At 44.8% G+C, this 19,305-nt stretch overlaps 1 protein-coding gene across 3 annotated transcripts in view; it reads left to right on the forward strand.

The window, feature by feature from the left end:
• The window catches only part of HDLBP (high density lipoprotein binding protein), a 91,425-nt gene that overhangs the window by 45,777 nt on the left and 26,343 nt on the right, over nucleotides 1-19,305 (forward strand). For all 3 annotated transcript variants that reach the window (XM_073360450.2, XM_073360452.2, XM_073360453.2), the window contains exons 2-19: nucleotides 188-251; nucleotides 1,535-1,647; nucleotides 2,800-2,954; nucleotides 3,764-3,979; nucleotides 5,724-5,930; nucleotides 6,506-6,721; nucleotides 7,551-7,757; nucleotides 8,055-8,162; nucleotides 8,839-8,943; nucleotides 9,502-9,580; nucleotides 10,364-10,503; nucleotides 10,856-10,960; nucleotides 11,395-11,508; nucleotides 13,366-13,452; nucleotides 13,622-13,753; nucleotides 14,811-15,029; nucleotides 16,140-16,361; nucleotides 16,674-16,892. In XM_073360450.2, coding sequence (XP_073216551.2) covers nucleotides 1,572-1,647; nucleotides 2,800-2,954; nucleotides 3,764-3,979; nucleotides 5,724-5,930; nucleotides 6,506-6,721; nucleotides 7,551-7,757; nucleotides 8,055-8,162; nucleotides 8,839-8,943; nucleotides 9,502-9,580; nucleotides 10,364-10,503; nucleotides 10,856-10,960; nucleotides 11,395-11,508; nucleotides 13,366-13,452; nucleotides 13,622-13,753; nucleotides 14,811-15,029; nucleotides 16,140-16,361; nucleotides 16,674-16,892 — 2,607 coding nt within the window. In that variant the 5' untranslated portion in view covers nucleotides 188-251; nucleotides 1,535-1,571. The remainder of the gene's footprint in view (nucleotides 1-187; nucleotides 252-1,534; nucleotides 1,648-2,799; nucleotides 2,955-3,763; nucleotides 3,980-5,723; nucleotides 5,931-6,505; nucleotides 6,722-7,550; nucleotides 7,758-8,054; nucleotides 8,163-8,838; nucleotides 8,944-9,501; nucleotides 9,581-10,363; nucleotides 10,504-10,855; nucleotides 10,961-11,394; nucleotides 11,509-13,365; nucleotides 13,453-13,621; nucleotides 13,754-14,810; nucleotides 15,030-16,139; nucleotides 16,362-16,673; nucleotides 16,893-19,305) is intronic.

Genomic DNA, 19,305 nt, shown 5'->3' on the forward strand with positions numbered 1-19,305 from the left:
AGTCAGTGTTTGAGCTTCCTTGATGATGGGCAAGTTTGAGATGGCACAGAGCCTTACTTAGTTTGAAACAAAAAATACAGTAAAGGCAACACTTTTGAAATCCTACAGGATTGGAGGGGGGGTGTGTGTGTCATATTTTCTTTTGTCTTGGAGCAGAGTTAATAACTACTTTTTTCTTTCTATAAAGCAAAAGCTGGCAGGCTGACGGGCAGCTTACAGGACGGACTTTCTGGCTACTGACCATTTAGCTGGTAAGTTACTGATTGTATATATCAGACTTTCCTGTTCCTGGGCCACTTGCTCAGCAAAGAGAAATTACCAGTGTTCTGCAGTGACCATCTGCCCACAGCTGTCTTTTCTCATTAAGCCTTTTAATGCTTGCATGATGGACCTGTACCTTAGAGAGCATCTTTCTGTAGCTTTATTCCATCCAGAGTCAATGTATGGTCATTGAATTTAAAAACAACAAAAAATACCCACCTCAACAATAAATGTTGATAGGATGATTAGAGGGTGCTAGTCTACTTGTGTTCCCCTCTTCTGTAGGCATAGGCTGTGGACATCCCACCCTCTGAACTCTGAGCACTGAGTTTAGAATGTGGAATGTTGGGCTGTGTTAAGGTCAAGAAGTTCTGTTACTGGATTGAATGAAAAGCTTGAGACTGGGAGCTGCCATAGACCGCTTTGCTCCTTTAAAGCAACTGTTTTTCAGGGCTCTTTGTCAGGAGAGGGACTTAATTCCAATCTCGCTCATGAAGTGACTTTCACACAGCTTGTGAGGGTGTTGGTCATAGTGATTCTGGCTTGCCAAGCTAGAGGTGAGGTGAAGCTGTAGTTGACCAGGTAAGGGCATGAGGTGTGCCAAGGATGAATCTGAGAGAGAAGCTGGCTAAATGCTTAAAATCTAGATTTGTTGCTTATGTTTGTTCTGTGATAGTATTCCAAGCATAGAAAGCAGTGGGGAGAGGACAAGATTCTACATAGTAGAAACTAGAGGCAGGGGCTTCCTCAGTATCTGTACTGTCCTTTGATCACTGCAGAATCAAATCCATTGATAAATAGGAAAAAAATTCTTAGAAGTGGATTTTTCATTTCCTTGTCATGCAGAAGTGTGGTTTCTAATGAATAGAGCCCTGCAAATCTGCAGATATTCACTTTATATCCGCGGACCATGTTTGCAGATTGGTTGCAGATACAAATTTTGTATCCATGCGGGGCTCTACTAATGAACTCTTGTGTATGTATGATATGACACTTACCATCAATTTGTCCCTAGATGACATATGTACAAACGAGAAATGGTTTTCCCTTGATACTGACAAGCATCTCTTAAAGTCCCTGCTTCCTTCCTGGGCATGGTATGGGGGAGGTGTTTTCACTTTTATGGAAGCTCTCAGGTAAACACAGTGGCCCCTTCACTCCAAATGAAATTCTTAATTAGTCTCTTAAATTCTGCCCATGGGGGAAGTCCACTTCTCCCTGGTTTTGATTATGGTGATGCTGGTGATAAGCAGTGCACCCTTCTCTCTCCCAGTGGCATACCCGGATTGTGTGTAGGTGGGAAATTGACAATGAGCTCTGTGGCAGTTTTGACCCAGGAGAGCTTCGCTGAACACCGCAGCGGCCTGGCTCAGCAGGAGGTGAAAGGTAAGATAGTCACAAAGTTCCTATGAAATCCCACTTAATATCTGCTGCACAGATGGGGTCCCTCTTACTGCCTACAAGTGGTTCAGAAGTGCTAGGCTACTTGTGGGCAGCCAAAGAAGAGGTCTCCTTATTCATAATGTGGTTGGTCCATCAGATCATGGTTACCCATCTAGAGTAGAATGGTAGTATTTCATATCTGTTTTGCCCAGGTGTAAATGACCTGAGAGAATCAGGCCCTCAGCCTCTAGAAGGAATCCTCCTTTTAAGCAGATTGTGACAGTGGTACACCCTGTTCTACAGCGTGTATCTGGGAGAGCAACACACAGTGATGTGAGAGCACTTGCTCTCTTAGTAGCCGGGTCAAGCACAGTGGGTGGTTTCCTACCATGCTCATGCAGATTGTCCTGGCCGCAGCTATGCGGGAGAAGCTACTGATGGACTCTGTCTTCCATCCTTCCAACACAGTGGGCCAACTCTAACTTCAGAAGCGTTTGTACCTACTTCACAACAGGTCTTGTCTTGGTCCAGTATACCTAGAGCTCTTGCTAGTTCCCTAATGGATCATACCTGAGCTCTTCTCTTCTCTTCTCCTCCTCCCCATCCCCCAACCACCACCTTGCCCAATATCCAGGATTTTGCTGGACTTTCTCTGCTCTGTGTTTGCTCCAACCCTCCATCTCCATCAGTCTCTTCACCTCAGCTTGACTCCACACCTGTCCCTCCTACCTTCTTCTCCCTTGCCCTGTCTGCCTCATCCTCTTTACTTTTCTTTACATATAGCTGATCCCCCTCTTAACTAAACCCACCCTAAATAAATGCATATTGTGGCACTAATGTGCAGTTTGCTGCTATCACTTTGTTCACTCTGCTGGTGTGTTTTGCTCTTTTCCCCCACCCTGTGTCTGTCATGTCTATTTAGATTGAAATCTCTTTGGAGCAGGGACTTGTTTACGTCTCTGTACAGTACCTACCACAATGGAGCCCTGTTCTGGGTTGGTCCTTGGGCACTGCCATAATAAACCTAATTATTAATGATGATTCCCAATAGTGCACAGCCTGCTTCTTTCAACCCTACTTAAATAGATCTCTGCAATGGGCATGAATGGGAGAATTGCTGGCAATTAAAACTTTGTATTGTTTGCCTCACTGCAGTTGCAGCTTTAAACTCTGAAGAGGAAAATGACCCTCCAACTTATAAGGATGCCTTTCCTCCACTCCCTGAGAAAGCAGCATGTTTGGAAACCGCCCAGGAACCAGCTGGTGCCTGGAGCAAAATTCGACCGATCAAGGCTTCTGTCATCACTCAGGTTGGTGGAAGCCAAACTTCTCATCTCTTCCCTCCTGCCACAACAGTGTGTCTCCTCCCCGTTCTAAAAATAATACAGATGAGCATCCCTTAAGAACTCATTAGGTAGTATGCTGAGGGAGGGTGGAGAGTGGCTTTCTCCTTTCCAGTGACCCAGGGTACAGGGAGAGGAAGTACTGCAGGTGAAAGTGATATGCCAAGAGGGTTAAACCAAAGGGCACTGCTTGCAGAGAGGAGTATGCCCAGCATTGCTGATAGAGAGTTCAGTGGGAAAGGAGTTATCTAAAAGAGTCTTATTCTTTTCCATACATCCTCATTTGATAAATAGTATTGGTATTCCTGAGAATGGACAAGAATATCCTGAGTTCTAATAGCTAATACTAAAATTTTGAAAGGATATAAAAGCTTATGCTTCAGGGCTTACGCTCATCTCTAACTGGAGTCAGGGAGCTAGAATGAGACCTTTCCGGGAACAGACTATCTCACATCTGCCTGCTGTGGGGTTCTTGTCCAGCATTACGTGCTTTCAGAGGAAAGTGCAAGAGGGGGACCTCAACTCTGATTCAGTAGGGCAGTTACTATTGTCTGGTATGCAGAGGATTCCTGTGACATAAATAAAGCATCTTATTAAAACTGCCCAGAATTGATGGCTCAGCCTACTGCATGAGTATCTTAATTATTGTGAAGGGTGAAGATCTACTATAGTAACCCAACTTGTAGTCTAAGTGGTAGGGCTTGCCCATACAACTCAACAGCCTGTCACGCTGAATAATCTGCACTCTCTCCTCACCTGTTGTATGGATTGAGCAGGTGTTTCATGTACCACTGGAGGAAAGGAAATACAAGGACATGAACCAGTTCGGAGAAGGAGAGCAGGCCAAGATCTGCCTGGACATCATGCAGAAGACTGGAGCTCATCTGGAGCTCTCTCTCGCAAAGGACCAGGGCCTTTCAATCATGGTCTCTGGCAAGCTGGAAGCAGTCATGAAAGCTCGGAAGGAGATTGTTGCTCGGCTTCAGACACAGGTGAGTGTATCTAACTGTTCTCTTCTACTTGTCTTTGCTCCTCTCCCAAGATGCCCTGCTGCTTGGAGGCCTTTGGGTGTGGGTGCTCATAAACTGAAGGGTTGTAATTAGATGACTAATCTAGTTTTGCCTTGCCTCTTTCAAAATGCACAAATGATGAATCGCGATGGAGACCAGGCTTGAAATAGGGTTCAAAGCTAATTACAGGCCATGGTGTAAACTCCTCCCCAGCTAGATCCCTGCAACATCTGCTGTACAAACAAGACACTGCACCTGGAGAGAATGCAGACCCCTCACAAGAAGCTGGTATTGTCTGGGAGACGGTTAACTGTTAGCATAGTATATACATACAGATAAATCAGGGAGGTGAAGGAGAGGCATTACTAGATAGGCTGCAGTGAGTTACAGAAAGTAATACAATCAGGGGTTTCTGATGACACCGCTTACAAGTGGGGCTTGAGTTACCAGAACCCCATAGATGCAATTGTTTCCTCCTCTCACTGCTGCATATTTTTATAATCTGTCTGAGGACAAGAGTATTATCAAGGCTTTCTTTCTATTTTTTAACATGTCTCAGCTCATTTTTGACTTGCCATTAAGGTTTCTCAAATGCATTTCCAGTTGAGGCAGTTGCCAGTGATAACACTAACATACACACCACAACAGTACCTTTCCACCCACACATCGCACCCAACCAGATGGCAAACAATGATACAAGGCCTAGAATAGGGTGCATCTGGGAGTGCTGTAGAAGAGCACTTTTTGCTTGACTATAGTACATTTGGGGACATTGGGTTAAGGTTTCCTATCGCACTTGCCCAGAGTCTTTGTCCACCCCTTCCTCATCCCTGGTTTCAAAAAAAAAAAAAAGTAGCAGGCAGTAGAGTTGAAGCCCAAGTTGTGTCTGTGGGCTACCCCACTAAGGATTTTTGTGTTTTCCTTGACTTTCGAGGGTGTGTGTGTAACTTCTAAAGTCTTAATATATATGAACTGGCATCAAGAGATCACATAGGGTTATAAGCCACCAAGATAGCAAAAAGGGTAAAACTGAAGTGATGGGATATACAAGAAAAGGAAATATTCCAAAGCACATACCTAACCCTTAATGGCAGATTCAGAGAATAGGTTCTGAAAAAGTAGCCTCTACAGTCCTGGGATGACTCCAGGAACAGGGCCTTTCACTAGCAGAGCACATGTTCAAACATATCACTTGAGTAATGAGCAAAGATTACCATCTAATAGCTGTCTGCTCTCTGTGAAATAAGTATGGTCTTGATCGAGTCCCTAGTGACAAGTGCCCACATGCTAAGGTCTTGACAACCTTAGCAGCAGAGGCCAAAAGTCTGAATCAACACTCACCCTCAAGGCATTCTCTTTAAACTGTAGCTGCAGTACAAAGTTGCTTGCTCTGCTACTGCCCATGGTGTATCTTGGGGACTTTGCCATCAGCAACTAGGGGACTTTGGTCTCCAGAGCTTCCTTCTCGTATCTCTTACAAGATCTAAATTAACTCAAAATACTGCTATTTGGGTGAGGAAAGCAATTAATCTTTCATTTTTGTTTATAATACAGGCTCCACAGAGGGAAATCATCAGTATCTTATTTCTGAGACAGAATATAGCCACTGGCTAAGGGGACTTGTCTTGTTCTGTATCACCATCCTGAGAGGAACTAACTTGGGTCATCTGTTTCTGACCATGACAGATGAGTGTACTCATTCTAGTGTTTGGTTCCTTTGTTGTAGGCCTCAGCGACAGTTGCTATTCCCAAGGAGCATCATCGCTTTGTCATTGGCAAGAATGGAGAGAAGCTGCAGGACCTGGAGCTCAAAACTGCAACCAAAATCCAGATCCCCCGCCCAGATGACCCCAGCAACCAGATCAAGATCACCGGCACTAAGGAAGGAATAGAGAAGGCTCGACATGAGATCCTGCTGATCTCCGCCGAGCAGGTATCTGAGTGGCACCTTCATTTTCCCTGCCTCCTGGGAACAGGTAGATGCATGCTGTCGCACAAGATGGTGCAGCCTCATTGTACAAAAGGATCATAGTTCAGTGGAAAGACATTGTATTCAGTGGTCAAAGTGCAGGTCTAGGAGTTAGGAGCCCTGGCGTCAAGCCCTGAGTGCCACTGGCTTTGTTCCTCCACCTTTCTGTTTCCATAAAGATGGATAGGGAGTATTACCATTTTAAAATGGTATGATATCCTTGGGTGAAAAAGGCTATAGGTGCCAGGTGAAAGGAGGAGGGGTTTCATGAATGGGAATGGGGTCATGATATGGGTATTAAGGCTCTTACTGCCCATATTTGTGCCAATTACAGTAGCTGAAGATTTAAGGGGTGGATTTTTAAAAGGAATATGAACACAAGGGATACTTGTATCCGGGGGTATAGGGCACTCTTGTAGAGCAGTAAGAAGTCATACTTAAGAATTCTGTTCTCCAGAGTGGGGACTTTCCAGCACACTTTACCTCGAACATAGCCATGGAGCTCTGTGATTAATCTGTCTTGTTTTGCCTTTGTGAAGGATAAGCGTGCAGTGGAGAGACTGGATGTGGATAAAGTGTACCACCCCTTCATTGCTGGCCCTTTTAACAAGCTGGTGAGCGAGATCATGCAGGAGACAGGGACGCGCATCAACATTCCACCACCCAGCATCAACAAGACGGAGATAGTCTTCACAGGTGAAAAGGAGCAGCTGGCCCAAGCTGTAGCGCGTATTAAGAAGATCTACGAGGAGAAGGTATGGGTGCTCTAGAGAGAATCTCTTGCATTCATAGCTACCTCTTCCTCCCTATGTATGTTACCCACCATATGTTCCTCATGTTGACCTGTTGTCCTTCCCAGTAAAAGTTACGTTTGTTGGATCTGGTTAGCAGTGTTGCCCATCCACTGTTGGAGAAAAGTGGGTCTTGTGGTGGTGTGAGGTATTGAATGTTCAGCTCCTAAAACTTCTGTGGTCAGCCTGCCACAAGGAGTTGCATCTGATTTAAATTTTAAAAAAACAAAACCCAAAACTGAGGGAAGGAGGAATTTCAGGACAAATGGGGCTTGGAGACTAGCTGGCTTGTACTCTGCAGCTATCGTAACATGTCTTTCCTGTTAACTTTCCATTAGCTGCTATTGACATTCCAGCTATGAATTGCAGGACTGCTCTCCCATGGCAGATTCTGAATACTGTACCTTCGCTGAAATCCCTAGCGTATAACTCATGTACTTATTGCAGTTTGGGTATCACCTTGAAGACACAATTGGGAATCAGGGTAGGTATGATATACATGTGTGCATGCAAGTATGGTTGTCCTTGCCTCAGGGAGTTTAGTCTAATAGCAGATGGCATGCTTTACTTCAAAATCCTTATACACACCAGATTTGATCATAGATCCCGGCAAGACCCAAACATTTATTTTAATTTTTTTTTTTAAATTGTCCTGGATTACCCTACAACTGGTTCATTAATTCTTTGCCCAGAAAGGAAGGGTAAGGAAGAGTTTTACTGTGTCTGGTGGCTTCCCCCCTTTTCTTTCCCTGCCACTTGTGATTGATTGCCCTCACGCCTCTTCCCCACACAGAAAAAAAAGACTACGACCATCGCAGTGGAGGTGAAAAAGTCCCAGCACAAATATGTCATCGGCCCCAAGGGGAATTCCCTACAGGAGATCCTGGAGAAAACTGGAGTCTCAGTTGAGATCCCACCCACTGATAGCAGCTCTGAGACGGTGATACTGCGTGGCGAGCCTGAAAAACTTGGGCAGGCATTGACTGAAGTCTATGCCAAGGTAATGCATAAATAACATGTCAGCTTAAGTTGCCAAGCCATGATTTTTAGATTGGGGGGGGGCCATAAGCAACTTTCTGCACTGCTCTGGCTTAAAAAGCATAGATTTGAATGGATCCCAGAGCATTTGGAGGCCATGAGCATCTCCATTATGCTCTTGTATATGGATAGCTAACTTGAGAACTCTGTACTAACAAGGCTGGTGCTGAGATGCAAGCTGGAATAGCCCTTGTATGGTGGGTATGTTGTGATGGGCCTTCATAGTCACTTTGTGTTCATAGTCTTTCCTCTTCCATAGGCTAACAGCTTCACCGTCTCCTCAGTCTCTGCCCCCTCTTGGCTTCACCGTTTCATCATTGGCAAGAAGGGACAAAATCTGGCCAAAATTACTCAGCAGATGCCAAAGGTATAGACAGTTCATGGCAGCCTCACCCACTCCACTTGACTCCTCTGCCTTCCCTTAACAAGAGATGGTCTCTGTCCTTTCTCTCCAAACCTCTCTAAAAGGTCTAGATTTCTGGTAAATACTAGACAAATGTCTCTACAAATGGATGAGAATGGAGAAGAGAGCATACTACTTTACAAGATGCTCTTGCAGTTGGGATCAGTAATATCACTTTTCCCTTCAGAATATCTCCTTTTTATATAGGTTCAAATAACCAGTAAGACAGGTTGAACCCTTCATATGGAAGTTTGTACGATTCTTATTAAACAACTACAAGATGTAGTAATTGCATCACTATATGGTGCTGTCATCCAAGGGCTTCAAAGGGTGAGTAAGCTGATTTTTGTCCATCTGTAAAATGGAGATCATAGGTGGAGCGAATGCCCAAAGTCACTGTGGGAGTCAGGAGTAGAACTCGGGGCACCTGCTCTAGACACTCAACCAAGTGGCCTTTGATATAGGTGGCTGTCCCTTCATAAAAATAAGCAAAGGATAACCTGCAACTTGTGTACTCCCGAAGTGGGAGGGAAACGAACCAGCTTTCAGCAGCAAAGATGGATGGCTTTGTCATGGCCAGCAGCATTGATCTGGGTTGCGTGTCTTGAAGCTCTTACGGTATTCCTTGTCTTGTTTAAAGGTTCACATCGAGTTCACTGAAGGGGAGGATAAAATCACCCTTGAGGGACCCACAGAGGACGTGAATGTGGCTCAGGAACAGATTGAGGTCATGGTCAAGGATCTGGTGAGTTGGCTTGTTGTGGCTTCAGTTGGGTAAGACTCCGAGCTGTGGTAAAAGTAAGAAGAATGCGGAGGTGGCAGTAACAAGAAACAAGAGCTAGCTTGCATAGCCTCTTATATATATATATAATGCCCCCAGATGGGGGACAGGGATGTGACAAAAAGCAAGCAGTCTAGAGACTTTGTGCAGTGAGTTGAAATTAAAGCATTCATCATGAAGCGTCCTCTCTCTCTCTCTGCCCCTCAGTAATTTGCCTTAAGACTTGCTAAGAGATGGAGTGGTGTTGATCAATACCAGAAGAGTCTTCCGGGTGGTGATAGCTGCACAAGAGAAGGTTTTCACTTTAGGATTGGTGAGATTGCATGGGGGCTTAGTGTTTCACACACTGGGCGCTACTAGTACAGACCAGAGTAACTTAATGGCACTGTTCAACTCAGCAGCAGTAGGAGTGTTTTTGTGGTTAGTTGTCAAAGGCCTAGCATTGATATTCAATTATTATGGACAACAGATGCAAGAACTTGTGCTCTGCAGTCTGCCTAACGCTGCACTGCTCTTCTGCAGATCAACCGGATGGATTATGTGGAGATCAGTGTTGACCACAAGTTCCACCGACACCTCATTGGAAAGAATGGAGCCAATAGTGAGTGAGATGCCTTTTTATGGGCAATTGAATATGCTCTTACAGCCGTATTTTGTCCATCTCCTTAATCTTCATTAGACAATGGCTGAAATTCCACGGGCCGTGTTAATATTACTTGGTGTCTTTACACTGATCAGCAGCTTCTCAAAAGGGCTATTCGCTCAAGGAACATTAGATGAGGAGCAAGCTGTAAGGCTTATTTTAACTCTGTGAAGTTATCCTGGAGGATTAGATGGATGTGAAACCTTCATCCAAGATGAGGAGCTTCCCTCCAGATCAGGGTGGAGAGTTAAACCTTTCCTCTTGAGTTAACTCATAGAAAAAAAACTATATTAATGAGCTGGGAAGATGGTCCTGGAGGGTAGACTGAGTTCATGCCCATTTGTGCCTGCAGAAGGAACATCTGATTCAAGTTGTTGTTGTTCCAGGAATAAAAGTGGCAGATACTGCATTCCTTATATCTGTGGGCACTGTGCTTTCTGTCCTTGTAGGTTCTTGCTGGATGTTTTCTATTGTGCAATAGACAGTCCTGCTTTTGCTGAGCTCACAGGTGGAAAAGCTTTACCTCACCACCTCTTTTTAAAAATCCCTGTCTTCTCCTTCCACCCCCTGTACTTGACTAACTCCTTTTCAAGTGGCTGAAGCCTCTTTGGAGAGGCTGGCCTAGGGTTCAGGTAATCCCTGTATAAGAGAGCTGCTATAATGATACCACCTGGCTTTCAGTCCTGCACTGGTAGGTGTGACAGAATGAACAAGTGTTTCAGCAAAATCCTTCTCTTGCAGTTAACAGGATCAAGGACCAGTATAAGGTGTCTGTGCGTATCCCTCCGGACAATGAGAAGAGCAACCTGATCAGAATTGAAGGAGACCCTCAAGGTGTCCACCAGGCCAAGAAAGAGCTGCTGGAACTCGCTTCACGTATGGTGAGCAATAAAGCACTACACAACTGACTTTGACTAACAGAGACCCCTATTGGCAATGTGTCTGTACCATTTTTTATGTCTACTTCTGGAATTAGAGCAAAGGTGACCTTTCCCCACAACCAGCACTTGTGTACCATACTTTACTCTTGCTGGAAGCAGAGTAAATTTAATGTCTGTCTATGGGTGTTTGAGTCCACTTTTCAGCTTTAGGGAAAGGGAACTCTGGTCTGGCATAGAAGATGAGTTCTGAAAGACATGACTGCCTGATCAATTGCCATGTAGCAAAATGGAGTAAATAAAGGGCATGGAACTCATCTTGATGAAAACATAATTGTCATCTGTATATTCTCAGGAAAACGAACGCACCAAGGACCTAATTATTGAGCAGAGATTCCATCGAACCATCATTGGGCAGAAGGGCGAGCGCATCCGGGAAATCCGAGATAAATTCCCAGAGGTAAGGCTTCTCCTAGCAAGCTGCAATTTGCAATCTGTGTGTGAATGTCCCTCCTTTTTGAGGTGCTCTTATATTGGGGTGCTGACTAAAATCTGTGTATCTGGCTGAACGAATAAATTGTGGGGGGTCCCCCACCGGCCTGTGGGTCATCATGGGGTTAGAACCTGGGACCTTTGGCACCAAAAGCACAGGCCTCTACCACTTGAGCTAAAGGCACAACTGTTAGCTTGTAGTGGATAAGAGCCTATGACTCCCGTGTACCAACCATTAGAGGGGACCCTTAGCAAGAATGTTCTTTAACACAAAGACCCTTTCTACTGAAGGGTTACTGATTCTTGGGACAGAGGAACTGTGCTGTGCTATGGATCTTCTATCCTGCCAATCATACCTTTGTATGTTATGTGATTCTGCCATTAAGTGACCATCTCTTGCAGGTGATCATCAACTTCCCAGACCCAGCACACAAGAGCGACATTGTCCAACTTAGAGGACCCAAGAATGAGGTGGAAAAATGCACAAAGTACATGCAGAAGATGGTGGCAGACCTGGTATGAGAGCTTCTTGTGTTATCTTCCCCACCTCCCAGTCTTTAGTTTTGGGACAGAGGATAACTGTGTGCTGACATCACACTTAAGCTTTGTCTGAAACCTTAGAATGTACAGCAGGTGGGTGAGACACCTGCATTGTGCTGATATTTAGTAATGAAGGGACAGCTCTTCTTACAGTGGCTCTAGGGTAACTGAGTGAGAAGGGGATCCACCTCCCAAACCCATAGCTTCAGTCTGTTTTGACAGGTTTCAGAGTAACAGCCGTGTTAGTCTGTATTCGCAAAAAGAAAAGGAGTACTTGTGGCACCTTAGAGACTAACCAATTTATTTGAGCATGAGCTTTCGTGAGCTACAGCTCACTTCATCGGATGCATACCGTGGAAACTGCAGCAGACATTATATACACACAGAGATCATGAAACAATACCTCCTCCCACCCCACTGTCCTGCTGGTAATAGCTTATCTAAAGTGATCATCAGGTTGGGCCATTTCCAGCACAAATCCAGGTTTTCTCACCCTCCACCCCCCCACACACAAACTCACTCTCCTGCTGGTAATAGCCCATCCAAAGTGACCACTCTCTTCACAATGTGTGTGATGATCAAGGTTGGCCATTGCCTGCATAAATCCAGGTTCTCTCACCCCCCTCCAAAAACCACACACACAAACTCACTCTCCTGCTGGTAATAGCTTATCCAAAGTGACCACTCTCCCTACAATGTGCATGGTAATCAAGGTGGGCCATGTCCAGCACAAATCCAGGCTTTCTCACCCGCCCCGCCCCCTTTTCCCGGGGACGGACGCTCACGCTCACTCGCCTGCTGGCAATAGCTCATCCAAACTGACCATTCTATAAGTTTAAATCCAAGTTTAACCAGAACGTCGGGGGGGGATGGTAGGAAAAAACAAGGGGAAATAGGCTACCTTGCATAATGACTTAGCCACTCCCAGTCTCTATTTAAGCCTAAATTAATAGTATCCAATTTGCAAATGAATTCCAATTCAGCAGTTTCTCGCTGGAGTCTGGATATGAAGTTTTTTTGTTTTAAGATAGCGACCTTCATGTCTGTGATTGCGTGACCAGAGAGATTGAAGTGTTCTCCGACTGGTTTATGAATGTTATAATTCTTGACATCTGATTTGTGTCCATTTATTCTTTTACGTAGAGACTGTCCAGTTTGGTCAATGTACATGGCAGAGGGGCATTGCTGGCACATGATGGCATATATCACATTGGTGGATGTGCAGGTGAACGAGCCTCTGATAGTGTGGCTGATGTTATTAGGCCCTGTGATGGTGTCCCCTGAATAGAGAACCTGAATTTGTGCAGGAAATGGCCCACCTTGATTATCATACACATTGTGAAGAGAGTTGTCACTTTGGATGGGCTATTACCAGCAGGAGAGTGGGTTTGTGTGTGGGGGGGTGGAGGGTGAGAGAACCTGGATTTGTGCTGGAAATGGCCCAACTTGATGATCACTTTAGATAAGCTATTACCAGCAGGACAGTGGGGTGGGAGGAGGTATTGTTTCATGATCTCTGTGTGTATATAATGTCTGCTGCAGTTTCCACGGTATGCATCCGATGAAGTGAGCTGTAGCTCACGAAAGCTCATGCTCAAATAAATTGGTTAGTCTCTAAGGTGCCACAAGTACTCCTAGTCTGTTTTGAGTGAATTTACTTTTCTGACCTTCTCTCATAAGCAGTCAGGCACCTTCTAGGCAGAATGGTAAACAAAGAGGCTCTTTTCCAGGTGTTTTAAGAAATCCTAACAGAAATAGAAAGGGTGAGGCATGACCAAGCCTGTTGTGACTTCATCTCGTCAGCGAACTAATTCTCTTCTTTCTCTTTGTAAGGTTGAAAACAGCTTTTCTATTTCTGTTCCCATCTTCAAACAATTCCACAAGAACATCATTGGGAAAGGAGGTGCTAACATCAAAAAGGTGAGGTTGCTACTGGCCCTCAAATGTTCTACAAAGTTCCTTTGTACTCTCTGCTTTCAGGTACCTTCCAGTCATCAATCCCACCTGCTCAGTGGTGAAGTAAAACTTAACCTTCCAGAGCTTCCTCTTGCATGCTCCACCTCAAACATGTATTTGTTTCTTACTGCAGATCCGTGAGGAAAGCAACACCAAGATTGATCTCCCAGCAGAGAACAGCAACTCAGAGACAATCATCATCACTGGCAAGAGAGCAAACTGTGAAGCCGCTCGCCACCGAATTCTATCCATCCAAAAAGAGCTGGTAACAGGAACTGGTTAATTTAAGGTGTTATAAATGGAGTACAGAGGCCTAACAAAACATAGGTGACTTGACAAAATTCACAAAAACAAAGCAAACAAATTATACAGGAGATAGTTAAACTTAAAGAATACAGTCTCTTATGTGTTGAGTTCATAGCTTGAAGATTAGCATGCTTAAGATCAAAGAGCCCAGCTTCTCAGCAAAAGATACTTATGGTCCTTTCCGAAGAGGTTCTTGTCTTAGGCCTAATTGTCTTGGCAGTCTCTTTAGGCAGGCCTCCGTATCCAGCTTGCTAGGTTGCAAATTCTGAGAGCTGATACTAAAAATGCCATATTAAAGACAGCTGAACTCAAGGAAACTTTGAAAGAATTTTTTTTTTGGTTCAAATTCTGAATGTTAACAGTACTAGCAACTGAACTGCTTAATAAAACGTTTAATACAGAGGTTGCTTTAATTTGAGACCAATCTCCCCAGATAATTGAAGACCACCAAATTGGACTGAGTCCTCAAAACATAGCAAGCTTCTTCAGGTCACCAAAGTAGGCAAAGAAATCTACTTGCCTAATCCTGAGAACATTTAGGAAAGACAAGTCCAGGATACAATTTCCAGTGGCATGTAGTGCAGCCACTTGTCTCCATGTGGAGGTTTTCATGAATCCAGCCAATACTTCTGACCAGAATCTTATTGAATCTGCATTATTCACTTCTCTTCTGAAAGAATCCTCATCTACTGAAACTTTTTTCTTTGTGCCCAAACGGTAACAGTGCTGGGGGGGGGGGAATACTTTCCCCAGTGCCCATTATTGTTCTGGGAGTCTGGCATGTGCTGGCACATCCAGCTGCTGCTTGGCAGATATTGCAGATCCTCTGCTCAGATTTGCTTCTTAATAAGTGGTTGTGTGGTCATCTCCCAGTACTAAAATCCCAATAATCTCAGTATTCTGATATCTCCAGAAGAGGAACAGACTGCATGGGTCTGCTTCCCCCTCACCCAAACAATTCCCTCCCAACAGCTTGCCATACAATCCAACCTTAATGCCCTGGCTTCTTCCCCTAGGCTGACATCACAGAGGTGGAGGTCTCCATCCCCTCCAAGCTCCACAACTCCCTCATTGGTGCCAAAGGTCGCTTCATTCGCTCAATCATGGAGGAGTGTGGTGGGGTCCACATCCACTTTCCCACAGAGGGCTCTGGCAGCGATACAGTCACCATCAGGGGCCCTGCTCAGGATGTGGAGAAGGCCAAGAAACAGCTGCTGCATTTGGCAGAGGAGAAGGTGAGCCCTGCAACTAGGTAGAAAGATCAGATCCAACCACAGTCTCTTCCCTCTTAATGTGTGATCGATCCCACACTGTGTGCCTTACCACAGAGAGGTGCTGGGTGGGGTGGACAGTGTAAGGGGGGGACCCTGTCTTTTGGGTCATTATACTCCTATTGTAAACACAGTTGGAACATTGGTACCACTGCTCCTAGGACAAGAGACCCTGATCCTAGTGGCGTTCGAGTTAGTAAAAGAACTAGCTACTCTGCCAACAAAGTGACTTAACCCCTTTGTTTGTTTGATCTGCTCTTTGCTTAAATGCCTCTTTGGGTCCAGATGAAGGAGCAGAAATGTCCTCCTCTCGCCCCCCCTTACCCCCCGCCTTACTTGGAATTGAAGCACACTGGTGTGTGACTGGAGTTGGTTTTACTCCGAGAGGCAACTTTCCTTCACTCCTCCCTCCTGTCTGGCCTTAGCCCGTGCCTACAAATTCCAAATGAGTGGCATTCTTTTTTTTCACATCCCTTGATATAATTATGGATGTAATTAAGGTCTCAAGTGACAGGAGTTACTCTAAGATGCATAACTGGCCACTTTATTTATTAACAAAAACTTTCTTGGAAATGGCTGCCTGGTGAAAGTGCTGTGTACTCTCATGTTATGGGCCAGATTCACAGCTGCAGTAAGCCTGCGTAGCTGGCAGGTAGCATGACACTGGCTTATCCGCTATGGGTCTGGCCCATGTGAATGAGCAGTTCTCTGGCTCACTTGGTCCTTCTCCTGTCTGCTCTCAGCACCATTTAATCCTGATGCATTCTTACTGGATTGTGTTGTGACATATCAGAAGTAAGGTGACATCCTCCCAAATGCAAGTTCTCATGGTGCGAATATTCTGATGCCTGGAGAATGTGAAGTAACATCTTCTGATTTCAGATACCAGAATTCTTCTAGTTTGCTTTTACTTTGGAAGATTGGATTTCTAGGCTGTGACACTAGTCACGCTTAGCCAAATGTGCATGTGCACAAACTTATTCCAGAAGTTTCTCCATATATTCTAATGGTGAAATTGTGTTTGCAAGTACTCATTTGTGCTTTGTTCTCTGTGCGGGGGCTGACCTCTATTAGCAAACTAAGAGTTACACAGTGGACCTTCGTGCCAAGCCAGAGTACCACAAGTTCCTGATTGGCAAAGGTGGTGGCAATATCCGCAAGGTGCGTGATAACACAGGGGCTCGCATCATCTTCCCAACCTCTGAAGACAAAGACCAAGAGCTGATTACCATCATGGGGACCGAGGGGGCTGTCAAGGAGGCTCAGAAGGAGTTGGAGGCACTCATCCAGAACCTGGTGAGGGAGGCTTCCTCCATTCACTTGTCTTTCTACCCACACTTCCCATGTGTGCATCTCTGCAGCGTAGGTGGTAGCAGGTGCTAACCTGTCAGTTGGGAGGAATTGCTTGGCCCTGGATAAGGGTAACATGTCTATTTGGGAGGCCCTGGTAGGAACTCAAGAATTAAGATATGTGTGTTTACACTGCACACAACCCACTTCTCTAATGATAGAGGAGTGGTCCCACATTGTGAGCTGTGGAAGGGATTTTCTAATCCAGAAGTAGAGTGTAATGAAGAAACACCACTGTGTAATGTCTCCTCTCTGCAGGATAACGTGGTTGAGGACTCCATGGTGGTGGACCCCAAGCACCACCGACACTTTGTAATCCGGAGAGGGCAGGTTCTCCGTGAGATTGCTGATGAGTATGGTGGTGTGATGGTCAGTTTCCCCCGCTCTGGCACCCAGAGTGACAAGGTCACCCTCAAGGGGGCCAAGGACTGCGTGGAGGCTGCCAAGAAGCGCATCCTGGAGATCATTGAGGACCTGGTGTGTGTCCCAGCAGGCTTGTTTTAAGAAGCAACCGTTCTGTTTCTTACACATGTCACAAGTACCTTCCTCCCTCCCTCCCCCCCACCCCCCCCCCCAAAAAAAATCCCCTGCTCCATGTCATGTGGAGGGTCCTGTTTTTGCCCAGTCTCTGACCTGAGGAACACTGTGGCAGGTCACATGGGCCCCAGGTATTGGCACTCCGAGCCTGGGTCAAAACCTAGGAATATCCAGGGTAACCCCCTATTTAGATCCTAGCCTAGGAAAGATGTCTAGCCTCCCCAGCGGCCTGGCTGGGAGGAGATATACATCCCCTTTTGGCCTTCCTTAGCCAGCTGTTGGGGGTGGCAGTTTCTTCTTGGCCAAGACTCTGCTGTGTTTCCTGTGCATTTCAGTTCCTTAATGCTTAGGAGTCCTCCTCTGCTCAAGGTCCCATCCTCCCCTCTCATTGTAGGAGCAGAAGGGTGGTGGTTAGGGGTCTCTAATTCTCTTCTAGGTATCTTTCTGGCATGCTCTGTTCAGCCCTTTGCTGTCTTCTGGGGGAGGTGAGGAGCTGTACTTTCAACACTGTCTTATTAAAGGGTAGCTTTCGCTTGCTCCCGACTCTGGCACATACTGATCTGGGAGATGATGCACAGAGCACTTCAGGCATTGGGTACTAACTTTGGGGTTCCTGGCTCAAGAATTGGAGCCAATCCTCCCAAGGCTGGCTCTTACAACTCACCAGCTGTTAAGTGTCTGTGCTCTTGTCCTTGCCTCCATGACAGGCTGTTCACCCTCCCTCCCCCTGAAGAGCCTCTCGAGGGAGAGGTATGGGAATGGAGTTCTGGTCTGTGGCCATTAGTCAGGTGTGGGGTAGCATTTGGAGGACAGGCTGCCTTTTGTTTCTTGGGCGCGGAGGTATGAGGGATTCTGGAAATGTATTGGACAGAATAATTGTTGCTCTGTCCCAACTAGGGCTGTCGATTAATCGTAGTTAACTCTCACAATTAACTCAAAAAAATTAATCCTGATTAATCACACTTAAACAAGAGATGACCAATTGAAATTTATTAAATATTTTGGATGTTTTTCTACATTTTCATATATATATCTTGTATTCTGTGTTGTAATTGAAATCAAAGTGTATATTTTGATTACAAATATTTGCACTGTAAAAAGATAAACAAGAAATAGTATTTTTCAGTTCACTTCCTACAAGTAAGGTAGTGCAATCTTTGTCCTGAAAGTGCAATTTACAAATGTAGATTTTTGTGTGTGTGTTACATAACTGCGCTCAAAAACAAAACAATGTAAAACTTCAGAGGCTACAGGTCCATTCAGTTCTACTTCTTGTTCAGCCAATCACTAAGACAAACAAGTTTGTTTACATTTACAGGAGATAATGCTGCCCTCTTCTTATTTACAATGTCACCAGAAAGAGAGAACAGGCATTAATTAAATTTGTGACTGAACTCCTTGGGGGAGAATTGTATGTCCCCTGCTCTGTTTTACCCTCATTCTGGCATAAATTTCATGTTCTAGCAGTCTCAGTGATGACCCTGCACATGGTTTTCATTTTAAGAACACTTTCCACTGCTGATTTGACAAAATGCAAAGAAGGCACCAATGTGAGATTTGTAAAGATGGCTACAGCACTCGATCCAAGATTTAAGAATCTGAAGTGCCTTCCAAAATCTGAGCAGGACGAGGTAGAGAGCATGCTTTCAGAAGTCTTAAAAGAGCAATGCTCCAGTGCGAAAACTACAGAACCCAAACCACCAAAAAAAGAGAATCAACCTTCTGGCATCTGACTTGGATAATGAACACGTGTTGGTCCACACTGCTTTGGATGGTTTTTGAGCAGAACCCGTCATCAACATGGACGCATGCCCCTGGAATTGTAGCTGAAGCATGTGCATCTGGCACATAAATAACTTGCGACGCCGGTTACAACAGGGCCGTGAGAGTGCCTGTTCTTGCTTTCAGGTAACATTGTAAACAAGAGGCGGGCAGCATTATCTCCTGAAAATGTAAACAAACTTGTTTGGGTGAGTGAGTGGCTGAACAAGAAGAAGGACTGAGTGGACTTGCAAGGTCTAAAATTTTATTCTGCATTCAAAAATTTTAAAAAGTATTTTTGTACATAATTCTATATTTGTAAGTTCAGCTTTCATGATAGAGATTGCATTACAGTATTTGTATTAGGGGAATTGAAAAACACAATTTCTTGTCTTTTTACAGTGCAAACACTTGTAATCAAAAATAAATATGAAGTGAGCACTGTACACTTTGTATACTGTTGTGTTGAAATCAATATATTTTAAAATGTAGAAAACATCCAAAAATATTTAAATAAAATGTATTCTATTGTTTAACAGCGCATTTAATTGCAATTTAAATTTTTTTTTAAATTGCTTGACAGCCCTTGTCC

Source organism: Lepidochelys kempii, chromosome 9 (assembly GCF_965140285.1).
Source record: "Lepidochelys kempii isolate rLepKem1 chromosome 9, rLepKem1.hap1, whole genome shotgun sequence".
Classification (NCBI taxonomy): Eukaryota; Metazoa; Chordata; order Testudines; family Cheloniidae; genus Lepidochelys; species Lepidochelys kempii.